Source organism: Eptatretus burgeri, chromosome 7 (assembly GCF_056783735.1).
Source record: "Eptatretus burgeri isolate ZD-2024b chromosome 7, Ebu_testis_v1, whole genome shotgun sequence".
Classification (NCBI taxonomy): domain Eukaryota; kingdom Metazoa; phylum Chordata; class Myxini; order Myxiniformes; family Myxinidae; genus Eptatretus; species Eptatretus burgeri.
In genome coordinates this window covers 32,888,113-32,900,612 of record NC_140967.1, presented here as the reverse complement: position 1 = coordinate 32,900,612, position 12,500 = coordinate 32,888,113, and the positions used below count along the sequence as shown (strand labels likewise).

The 12,500-nt window shown below is 44.1% G+C and overlaps 1 protein-coding gene and 1 pseudogene across 1 annotated transcript in view; both read left to right on the top strand.

Moving 5' to 3' along the window:
- LOC147022978 (coagulation factor X-like) overlaps positions 1 to 12,500 on the top strand; it is a 72,032-nt gene that overhangs the window by 33,949 nt on the left and 25,583 nt on the right. The window contains exons 5-8 of the mRNA XM_085887968.1: positions 4,510 to 4,638; positions 6,902 to 7,533; positions 8,499 to 8,613; positions 8,759 to 9,009. Coding sequence (XP_085744094.1) covers positions 4,510 to 4,638; positions 6,902 to 7,533; positions 8,499 to 8,613; positions 8,759 to 9,009 — 1,127 coding nt within the window. The remainder of the gene's footprint in view (positions 1 to 4,509; positions 4,639 to 6,901; positions 7,534 to 8,498; positions 8,614 to 8,758; positions 9,010 to 12,500) is intronic.
- LOC147022979 (signal recognition particle RNA) lies at positions 2,874 to 3,014 on the top strand (annotated as a pseudogene).

Here is a 12,500-nt window from a genome sequence, read left to right as displayed (position 1 = left end):
CTGAATGGCAGAGCTGAGCTGTTCAGGGAGCTGAGGCGTAAAACTGTACGTGCACTGAGGGTGGACAAGGAGGCTTATGTGCGAGGAATCTGTGAGGCGGTAGAGCATCACCTGTGGACAGGTGATTCTCGTTTCGCTTCCAGGGGAATTCGCGCATTGTGTTCAACCAAGCCCATGGCTCGGAGCACTGCAGTTTGAGCAGAGAGTGGTAGGCTCTTGACAGAGGAGCCTGAAGTGAAGGCCCGCTGGGCCAGTTACTTTGAGCGGTTGTACCAGGCTGATCCCCCAGCTGTCGAGTTGGACGTCAAGGGTGATACAATCCCTGTTGCTGACCCTCGAATCAAATGTGGTCCACCTTCGCTTGTGGAAACACGGGCTGCGGTGAACCAGTTGAAACGGGACAAAGCTCCAGGGATCTGTGGCATCCATGCTGAACTTCTCAAGGCTGGTGGAAATGCTGCACTCGTGTCGTTGCATGCAGTTTTGTGCTCTGCCTGGAACACAGGCATCATCCCAACTGATTGGAAGAGGGGCCTTGTTGTCCCTCTCTGGAAAGGGAAGGGTGATCGCCAAGACTGCAACAACTACTGAGGGGTGACGCTGCTCTCAGTGCCGGGCAAGGTCTTTGCTCGGATAATTCTTGATAGGGTTCGCCACCATCTGCTTGAGCACCAGCGTTCAGAGCAGTCAGCCTTTACACCAAAGAGGTCAACGATTGACCGTATCCTTGCTCTTCGGAATGCAGACGAGAGTTTCGGCAGGGGCTGCTTGCAGCCGATGTTGATCTCTGCAAGGCGTTCGTTTCAGTGAATCGGGATGTCCTCTGGAGGATTCTTGGTCTTCGTGGGGTGCCACCAAAACTGATCGATCTGATGTCTGAACTCTACTCTGGTACTGAGAGTGCTGTGAAGTGTGGTGGTACCATCTCTGACTTATTTCCAGTTGTTACTGGAGTTCGTCAGGGGTGTGTACTGGCCCCCACACTTTTCAGCACTTGTATGGACTGGATTTTAGGGAGGATGTCGGAGAGATCAAGTTGCGGTGCATCGTTTGGGAATGTCAAGATCTCGGACCTTGACTTTGCAGATGATGCAGTCATCTTTGCGGAGACTTTAGATATCCTTTTGGGGGCCCTCGAGGTGCTGAATGAGGAGTCGGAGCCGCTGGGATTACGGATTTCTTGGGTCAAAACTAAGATCCAGGCTTTCGGTGACATCTTGGATGCTGCTGTCCTGTCTGTGTCTGTTTGTGGTGAGGATGTTGAGGTCATGGAGAGATTCACTTACCTTGGCAGTGATATTCATGTCTCTGCTGGCTGTGAGTCAGAGGTCAATCGACGTCTGGGTCGGGCCTGGGGAGTCATGGATTCACTGGATCATGGGGTGTGGCGCTGCCGGTACTTGTGCGGGAGGACGAAAGTCTGAGTCTTCAGGTCCTTGGTACTTCCAGTCTTGCTCTATGGATGCGAGACTTGGACTCTGACCAAGGATCTGAGAAGGAGACTTAATTCCTTTGGTACCAGTTCTCTTCGGAGAATCCTTGGCTATCGCTGGTCGGATTTTGTGTCCAACGAGCGGTTGCTGAGAGACTCGGATGAGATTTGTTACCTGCATAGTCCGTGAGCGTCAGTTGCGGCTGTATGGACACGTGGCTCGTTTTCCTGACGCTGATCCTGCTCACCAGATTCTCTCAGCGAGGGAGTCTCATGAGTGGAGGAGGCCAGTGGGCCGACCACGTGCCTCGCGGTTGCAGCAGGTTGACCATCATCTCAAGCAGATGGGGGTGGGCCTGGCATCAGCCTGTGGGATGGCCAGACGGAGGCCCCTGGAGTACCGGCGGAAAGTGGATGCAGCGACGCGCTGTTCTGGCACATGCTCCCATACCTGACCCTACAGCTATAAAGACGTTCACATATCATACACACATGAGAATCCCAATGCTACACACACCCTCAGCTGATGGACCAGTTTCATCGCTTGTTGGCGAATCTTCAGTGACAGTGCAGACAGAAATGGATACTAATGAGGCTCCCAAGCATGTACCATGTGCAAATATCAAAAGCAGTCAATACTTAAACAAGACGACAGTGTCGTGCAGAGCACGATACTTACAAAATCCATAAAACAAATTTGACCTCAAAAATAATTGGTGGTTGAATTCAATCACCAAATATGCAACTCCTCTTCAAATTACAAGTGAATCTGATGAAAATTGACAATTTTAGAAATTCAGTCTATGTTGACCTTTTGGCCTATGTGGACCTTCAAAATAATTGTCTGGTTGAATTCAGTGACCTGAAATATAAATCCTCTTCAAACCAAGTAAATCAGATGAAAATTGAGGATTTAAAAATACCACCTTCGTTGTTCACCTTTGCACTATGTTGACATTTTGGTCCATGTTGACCTCAAAAAAATTGGCTTGTTGAATTCAGTGACCTGAAGAAAAATCCTCTTCAAATTTCAAGTCAATCGGATGAAAATAGAGGATTTCACAAATATCACATAAGTTGTTGACCTTTTGGTCCATGTTGACCTCAAATATAATTGGATAATTGAATTCAGTGACCTGAAATATAAATCCTCTTCAAATTTCAAGTCAATAGGATGAAATTTGAGGATTTTAGAAATCTCACCAAAGTTGTTAACCTTTGGCCTTTGTTGACCTTTTGATCTCAAAAACAATAGGCTTCTTTCTTATGACAAACTCCACCATGTGCTGAAGTTTTGTGAAGATCGGTTGAAAATTGTGACCTGCAGGCGACAGACAGACAGAAAAACAGAGATAGACAGAGAGACAGAATAACAAAATCGACCAACCAATATACTTGAAAAATCTTCGATTTTGCAAGTAATAATAAAGACCGACCCACAACCGGGCGTAGTGGCGTGCGCCTGTAATCCGGCTACTTGGAGGCTTGGGTTGGAGGATCGCTTGAGGACGGGAGCCCTGATCTGGGCCGTGCTCTGAGAGGGTGTAAGGCAGCCCGGAATCATGGCGAAACCCAATCCTTATCCCTGTGTCGTAAGAGCTGACCAGGGTTGCGTCAGGAAGGGCATCCGGCGTAAAATCTGTGCCAAATCAGTATGCGGATCATAACGGATTATCCTTATCCGCTGTGGCGACCCCCTAACGGGAGCAGCCGAAAGACGAACAACAACAATAAAGACCGACCCACATCTCTCACCTGTGAATGGAGGGAATAGCCAACCAGCTCTCACCGCATCGACTAAACCCAGGTGGCTAGGATTACATAAATAATTAACACCTCCCACACTCTTCGAGCCAATAAGCAATGAAACCCGTCTGGTAGCTGAGGGGGTGTGCAGCATTGGGTTTCTCAGGTGTGTGTGATGTGTGAACATCTTTGTAGCTGTGGAGGAACTCTGGGAAGGGTTTGAAACAGCAAAGCGCTTACCTTGTGTCGGCCTTCTTGGGTTGCTTTATGCAGGTGCTTCGGCTAAAGGAGTGTGTTTGGCTGGAGGAATTTTGTTCAGGAGTGTCTCAATCGACAATGCATTTGAGCCAACACACAGTAATGGGTAACAATACAACATGACATTATTACACACACGTGTGTGTATATATATATATATATATATATATACACACACGTGTGTGTATATATATATATATATATATATATATATACACATACGTGTATATATATATATATATATATATATATATATATATATATATATATATATGTATTTATGAAGAAATGTATAAGTGTCAGAGGGACTGGATGATGCAGGTGGGCTATTGGTGGGTGTTTTAAGGTGGTGGTTGTAGGGGGGGAGAGTGTGAGAGATACAGAGAAATGGAAGAGAAAATGGGGCAGAGAATATGGTGGTGATTTTAAAGGGGAGATAAAAAAGGATGGTTTAATTCATCTCTTTTTACACATACTGAACGCATGATTTACATCATATCCAGATGACGCTGAAAATCTTTTTCAATCTCCCCTTCATATTGTGCACCATTATTTCGAAACAAGGTACCACGATGTTTAAATGGAAAAAAACGTTCTCAATGAAATTAAATTGCCTTGGTCATGAGCTGGAGGGAAAAATTCTCTTTTATGATGCGCTCTCTTCCCCAAAATGCAGTTGCTCAGAAATTAAACATGTGATGAAGACATGCAAATCAATGCGATATCCATAACCAACGGGCCAATCAGGGGCAGAATCCCGAAATGACAGAAATGGGAAACCTTGTATACTGCAGTTCTTTGCTCATGGCCTTGGTATATCCTCTGAAGCGGAGAGGTGTGTCCAGGTTCTATGGGTGAGATTATTCTCGAAAGTTCATCATTTAGCTGTATTTTAATTGTGCAATGTAATGGGCTAATATACCCATCACAGCCAAAATATCCTTTGAAGTAAAAGCTCAAATTATGCCTCGTTAGTTGATGTTTAAAATTGAACAAGCAGAGTGATAAATACAGCATGTAGAAGCCAAAAGCCATGCACACCAGAGTTGTCTGCAAACTGTGTGCCTCCCCAGCCAACCTGGGCTGCAAATTTCAGAATGGTGGCTGTGATCACTTCTGTCAACAAGAAGAAACCACCATGAGCTGCTCCTGTGCTGCTGGTTATGAGCTTCATGCAGATGGAAAGATATGCACACCAAATGGTATGTTATTCATGAACATATTCAGATATACTCATGTGTATATATATATATATATATATATATATATATATATATATATATATATATATATATTTTTTTTTTAATTAAAAATAAATATATGTATGTTTATCAACAGCAAGAATTGCTTGATAAAACATGTCCCTGACCGCTGTGATATTTTAAGTCCAAAAAGTGCATTACTGAAAAATTGAAGAAACGCCCTGAAACTCGAACTTGTTCTGTAACTTATAATAAAGCCATGTACCAAGTTTCAGCTGAATATGTTAAAGAGTATGGGGGGGGGAGTCTGAAAAACCACAGGTGGGACGGATCGATGGACAGACCGAGAGCAAACCTATCGTCCCATCTGCTGAAACTGGAAGGGGACTAATTATGTGGACTGCAAAAATGCACAATATTTCATCATCCTTCAAGCATTGTATTATGATCATCAGCAGTGGATATAAAAACAACAGTGTTGAAGACCAACAAGCTAAAGACCAGAAATCTTACTTCAGTCGCTTCCAAGAATTGTTCTTCTTTTTACCTTCCAGTTTTGCAATTGTTTCGTGAATGCATATTGGACTGGGATTCAATTCCTAATTCAGCCCGTTGGTTACATCATTACCTAGGCATTGGGTGGGCCACTGATGTAGGGCTCCTACATTTGAGCAGGAATTTGCCATTTGGTCAGGATGACAGTGGTATCTTGCCTACTCTTCATTAAAGATACCTGCAAGGAAATTCCACATCCACCAACGACCAATGCTGGTGGATGGATCCTCCCACTTAACATCCTTCTGAAGGATGACGCACACATTGATGCATTGCCCCAGCATGCTAAACAGTGGGGTGATTAATAGCTGGATGAAGATTCGAATGCAGACTACAATGCTCTGAGGTGTGTGCATATCACTTGAGTATCCTATCAGCTCGGTTTGCAATCATTGATGACGTGCTAACTCTCTGGTTTCTCGCACTATTTTTTCAAGAATGCAAAATCAAAAACATCTTCATCAATTATAATCAGTATCGATACAGTTCTCAGCTCATCTCACTGATCAAAATTCGATTTTGAAGAGGCTATTGTGGTGGGGAGGGAGTTGGAGGAGGCAGGGTGGGGGGATAGGTGGAGGATCGAAAGTTCCTTTCAAAAACTGTCAGGATATTATGAAACATTGCTAAAGGGACTCAGTCCAACATCTCTGGTGGTAATCTCACTAAAAAAAAACTAGAACAGCAATCGGAAGAGCGCATACCTCCACCACACTGAACAGTTTACGTTTTGTACGTCACTGATCGGCTGGATCTGCATCTGCACCTTAACCAAACTCGAATCGGCTTGTTTCTGTCATCTAACCGACTCATCTACCAAGCTTTGTCAAAACCCATCCATAACTTTTTGAGATATCGTGCTTCAGTGGCTTCAAAGCATTTTTCTTCTTTTTACCTTCCAGTTTTGGCCCATCGTTTTTAGGGTTTTTAAAAAATCGTTTTTGACCCCATCTCTCAATGGGGAAGAATCATTTTTGAAATGTTAGGATCCGGACCGGTTCCAGATCTTCACCAAAATCTAATAAATTTGTCCTTGTCACACACCCAACCTGTCCGCCAAATTTCGTCCGAATCCGAGCACAACGTTTTGAGCGATCGTGCTCACAGACAGACAAAGGTGAAAACAACCTCCACCCAACTTTGGTGACAGAGGTAAAAAAAAAAAAACCTGTTGAGAATTTGAAAATGAAGGTACACTTGTTTAATTGGGGAATGATCATGCGTTTTTCCATGGAAGGGGTGGGGTCAAACCCCCCTGGACTAGACCTGTTTTACACCCTTGGATCAGTCTATTGTGTTTCGGAAAGCTAACCACGAGGTTCGTGCAGAAAACCGCTTGATAACGTTTTGAGATTGTAGTTTCCACAGCAATGCTAGACTCTGACCACGATTACCTCCATCGATGTTCACCCATCACCTTTCTCCTCGTTTTCAAAGCTTTGGAGCTTTATGATCATAAATTTCACGACCGATTTCGTTTACATTGTTTTGTTATATGTATAAGGACTCTTCGGTACTGTATGTGGCCTAATATAGAAATATAAGGCTTAAAAAAAAGAGATGATTGTTCAGTTAAAAGCTTTAAAATTCTTGTAAACTGTCTGTATAAACCAACACAGCTTCATCATTGTCAGTCTTTGACCTTTTAGCCATTCCTCAGACCTGATGATCACCTCTTGTATCATTACTCTCTCCTTCCTCCTTCCAGTTGAGTTTCCTTGTGGACGGATTCAGGTGGTCAACAGGCGATCTTTCTGGGATGATGACATTCCTGCTGAAGAGGATGCTGATATCCATGCCATTGAACCACGCACAACTCAGCAAACTTCACCACCATCGTTTTCAACATCTAATTCTTCAGACCAGGCAACAACAAGCGTTTTGTCTACACAGTATACAACGATGAACCAAGAGGAAAATGTGAACTTCACCGAACAGAATTCAGATGTTGTTCAGCATTCATCATATTCTCAACCTGCTGTCCCTCCTCCACATTCTCAACCTGCTGTCCCTCCTCCACATTCTCAACCTGCCGTCCCTCCTCCACATTATCAACCTGCTGTCCCTCCTCCACATTCTCAACCTGCTGTCCCTCCTCCACATTCTCAACCTGCCGTCCCTCCTCCACATTATCAACCTGCCGTCCCTCCTCCACATTCTCAACCTGCTGTCCCCCCTCCACATTCTCAACCTGCTATTCCTCATCCTTCACACCTTCCAAAAGTCAATGCTTCATCTTCATCTGTACACTCTTCACCACCCTCCATTCCCAGGGAAATTGACTTTGACCAACGCATCATTGGAGGAAACGTTTGTCCAAAGGGAGAATGCCCATGGCAGGTGGGACAGCAATCAGTTTCCATCTATAGCTTGCAGCACACCTCCTTAATCCCCGAGGGAGTAATTCTCTCAGAATTCAGTAAATGGCTTATTACCAACAGTGTGTCAGGATAAATTCGTTTTCAAGTGAATGTACCTAGAAAACATGAAAAGCATTTATGGCTGAGCTTTCCATGATACCAGTGACCTCATTTTCCTCAAAACAATTTTTTTTAGATATTAATCTCATTTTTTTTCCTGTTTTGAGAACAAAGCATAATCAGACATTCTGTAATTCATTTTGAAATCAAAAAATATTTTGCTGAAATTCATCAGTCAATAGTTAAAGAAAAAAATATTAACAAAAATGTCAATGAATGTTTTAAAAACTATTAAGTGGCAGTGAGAAGGAAGCATTTGTTTATTATGTATGCATTGAGTGGGGATGGTCATCTAAATTTAGAAGATAGAAGTTGAGAAAAGGAAGAGAATGGAGGAGGATGATAGAAAGAGAAAGGCGATATACAAGAGAATATGTTATTTGCTACCAGGGAGTAATGGGACACCTGGACCAACCTCTGCAAAGGACAGCCGGCTTAACATCATCAAAGGAAAGTATTCCTGTGAAGCAGCGGTCACATCAGTCTAATCGTTGGCATCGTGACATTTTATTTAGAAGCACCTGTAAAAAAATTTATACTCAACATAAAGATCCATGCAGCTGATCCAAACTCATGGATGTGAAAATTTGGTCGTGGTAGGATGGAGGTGCATTGCCGTGATAACTCGTACATTATTATTACAACTTAAAACGAGAATCGTATTAAACTTAGAAATGCTTTCTCAAGTGTGCATTGGATAAAGTGCAGATAACCTTGAATAAGCCAAATTGATCACACCAAGACAGATGAAGGAAGCAAGTTTTGGAGGACCAGACACAAGCTTGAGCCGAGGTGTGTGGTGTCCGTGTGCCATATGTTGCACAGGTGATGTTGTTGAACTCGGAGTCCAATCTGGTGTGTGGTGGAACGCTCATTAATCCACTGTGGGTGCTCACAGCTGCCCACTGTAAGCCCTTCAGTCCCGTCTTCGCGGTTCTCGGTAAGTCCCTCGGTCAACTGTGCTCTTGCTGCTTTGAAAATCCACAGTATTGTCCCCATCCTGTCCCCATCATCGTAAAGACCAAATTTCACTCCACTATGTTTATCATCAATATTAGTACAGCACCACTCTTTCATTGCCTCAGGCGAACACCACCGCTACATTGAGGAGGGCACAGAGCAGAAGATCCGAATCGCACAGACTGTGTGGCACAAACGTTACAACTCCGAGAATTATGACCGAGACATTGCACTGCTACGCCTAGCGAGTCCTGCCGATCTAAACCAGTATGTGATCCCAGCCTGCTTACCCAGCTTGTCTCTCGCTCGGGATGTCCTCACTGGCGAGATGGCCACTGTTAGTGGCTGGGGACGCATGGCCTATCGGGGACTCGAGGTATGTTGTTTCTGATGTCTTTGGTAAATTTAACAAGTGTAAAACGATGGGAGGGTCCACGTACTATACCTCCACTGCTCTCAAGACACCAAGCACAACTAACCCCTACCTTCCCCCACACCCTATTTTACTCCCCTTGGGGCCTACACTATCCTTGAAAAGTTTGGTCACAATCAATTAAAGCAGCAAGATAGATTACCCTCCTCCCTATTCCAAACCCCCTTAAATATGAAAACCTATAATCAGATTTTTTTTAGGTTTAAATGAAGACAACCCTCTATTCACTTGCCTTCTTCACTGTCTGACAAAAAGTAGAGTAAATGATGAAGCTTCTGCAGAGTGGTATCAGCATAACCGAGGTTGTTGATACATCTTACTCCAATCCTGGCTGCAGCCTCTGTTATCCAGGTTTGATTTTTGGTCAAAATCGGTATAACCACAAATTTATTGGTTAATTCCATGATGGTTGTGGACGCCTATTACGAGTAATCCAAACTATAATTAATGGACCGGTGTTTGTGAGTTTGTTTGTTGAGCTGCTCCTCCTACAGTTCTGGGTCAATTTCATCCAAACTTGCAGAGGATCAGCATGACCCCAATGAATGTAGAGGGGTGTGTTTATCTTTGCCGGTGGGCTTGGGGAGTGAGGTGGGGAGGGGGGGGTGGGGGTGGGACACAAATTCTCTACGTAAATGTGTATTGTGTAGTGCTGCTTCTAGGTGGGGGAGGGTATTACAAGTCTCCACCATTTACAGTACAGTATCCCTGTCCCCACGTTTTCCAGTGGAGTTAACCGTTTTGAATTATAAGCAGTAGGTATGTTTTTACTTCATGCACGCAACCCGGGTTTTTTTATTTTTATTTTTTGCGTATACAGAGCTGTCAGTTGCCTACACATTGTCCAAATAAAAGGTTTGCGTCAGAAGAACGTGTTGCATGCTTGGAGCAACAACACCTGCAGGGCAGGTACTCTGCTAGCAATATTAACGAGGATGCAGGTGCTGCGAGGATGGCGTAGAAGTACACACACTCCCTTCGAAGCTGTGCAGCCTGGGCTTGTATCCCCAAAAAGCTACAAACTGTCATCCCGGTGTTTCACAAGCAGGGTGATTCATCAATGTGCGTGCCGTCCCTCGGATGGATGATAAACTGGTGACCCATCTGCTGGAATTAGTTGGTGGATATTAAAGATCCCATGGTGTCCTTTGCAAAGAGTAGGCGAACTTTTGTTGGCAAATTCCATTTTCCTGCCCCCAACCTTAGACGAAAGTCAGGCCTGGCCAGCCGGTTCGTGAAAGACTCGGGTCAAGATTCCCCTGGCCAACCCTACAAGAATGCGGGAATAATTGGTGAGGAGGTAGTGAGGGCAGACAGTGGTGGGCAGCCAGTGGCAAGGCGGTAGCGAGGGCAGACAGTGGCGAGGCGGTAGCGAGGGCAGACAGAGTTCTGCATCATTCATTATGATTAATCAGTGTCCTCTGGTATCAAAATGGACCGGATGAAGGTATAGGGATGTTGGCAGGACTTTTAGGTAATCTTTGTTTTGTATCACACTCTTGCTAATAATATCAAAAGTCGATATTAGTTTTGTATCAGAGTTGTTGAACCATTGTCTATGCATGGAAAATAAGATAGGGACAAAGCACAGGAATGTCCTGGGTCAAATGACCCCTTCCACCCTGAAATTACAAGACTGTACTGGCGGAATTGGCAAAAAAAAAGAAGACTTTCCAACACAAAGCCACTCGACATTTCCTTCAAAGTAAATCTTAAACGATGTCGGCCAAGATTGCTTTTTGTTCAAGAGTCTACGGGAATTGAACGTCATTCTAGGATAGTCAGGTGATGATCAAATTGCACAAACCTGAATGGAACCTGGCAAGCGAACGTCCGTGTTTTTAATACTGTGTGTAAAGGGTGGAAAGAAAGCATGAAAGCTTCAAATCATGTAATTATATTTTGTTATAATTATTTAGAGTAGATCTCATGGTTTGAACATGCTTTTTAGGACCAGTTCAGATTAGAGGTCTTTGTTGGTCAGTGGTTTAACCGAGTGGAGAAAAATCAGTTGCCCAGCTTAAGATGGGAGCTAAGCTTAACAATTTGCTCACGATGAAACTACCATCAGAATTCGTTAACATGTGGCAGTTTGTTAACTGCTCTCCCATCATGCAAGCTCACACAAGCAAAGCTACCCTCATTGTTGGTTCACGAGTCAGTAAGTGACCACTATATTCGTTATGGGTGTGTGTCTGTCTGTCTGTCTGTCTGTCCCGAGCATAGCTCCGTGGGTTTTGATCCGATTCTGATAAAATTTGGGTGCGAGGTTTGTATCATGATCTAGTTGTGTTTTCCTGAGAATGGGCGTGCTGTGCCCATTATGGGCGGAGCCACGCCCCCAAAAAACATGTGTTTCTAGGGGGTAGCCGGTTTCAAGTTACATCTTCTCCGAGGGGGTTTGTCGAATCTGGCAGGGGTTTCGGTATTTGGTTAGCCCAATGGCACCTGCATAGCCCCACGGAGCTCGATTTTTCATTTTCATCCCAAGGTCAAGGTCACAAGGTCACGAACTTAGAAAATGTCAAAAAAATCAATAAATTGGGCATCGAGCTCCTAGGCTTTTCAACTGTTTTGAATGAAAGTTGGTATGCAAGTCGTGCTCTTCGAGTACTACAACTTTCATCATTTACGTTTTTCCCGATTCCCGCCAGTTTGCCCGTGGCGTCTCCTCGAAGGCCAAAAAATAAAAAAGGCGAACCGTGTACATTGCTCGTGAACCATCACCGTCTCCAAACTTGTCACATTCCATTTTTCTGCTTATCTGGTTGTCCGTCCCTTATACCTTGTATACCTTAAGAACGGAACATTGTTGGGCCACCAAATTGGCAGACAAAATGGAGGGCCCATTAAGAGTGTCATGGGGGGAGGGGCGATTTTGGTTGATTTGGAGAGGTTTAGGGGGAGAAATATTTGTAAAAGCTTATGTGATCACAATCAACTTTAGCACACAAAATGGGAAGTAAAATAGGGGTGGGGTAATAATTTTTTGGTAATAAAGGATGTGCATGTAATTTTCATATAAGCACCTTTATTAGGCAAAAATAATTGTGGCTGAGAGGTCGCGGTCTACCTGGAGGCCTGGCAAGTCAATACAGCTTGGATACGTTCGTCTGTGGTGGACACGATAAGCATAGAATGCCTCAAGGATGTTGTGTTTCCTCCAAAGTTCTTTAACTTTTGTGTTAAACAACAGTAACACAGGTAGTGACTGTTTTAAGGGTCATCATACGTTGGACAGAATTTTACCGAAGAGTTTGTGGTTATAATCACTTTTACTTCCTGTAAGTGTGCCCCATGATAAGCTGTGAAACACCTTAACATGGAGTTTATTCAAGGTGGAAAACCCCTTAGGGGGGAAAGGGGGGGGAATGAGGTCACTCCAACCTCCATCGTGTGACCCTGGTCCCTCTGGCAAGTTTGGTTGAGATTGG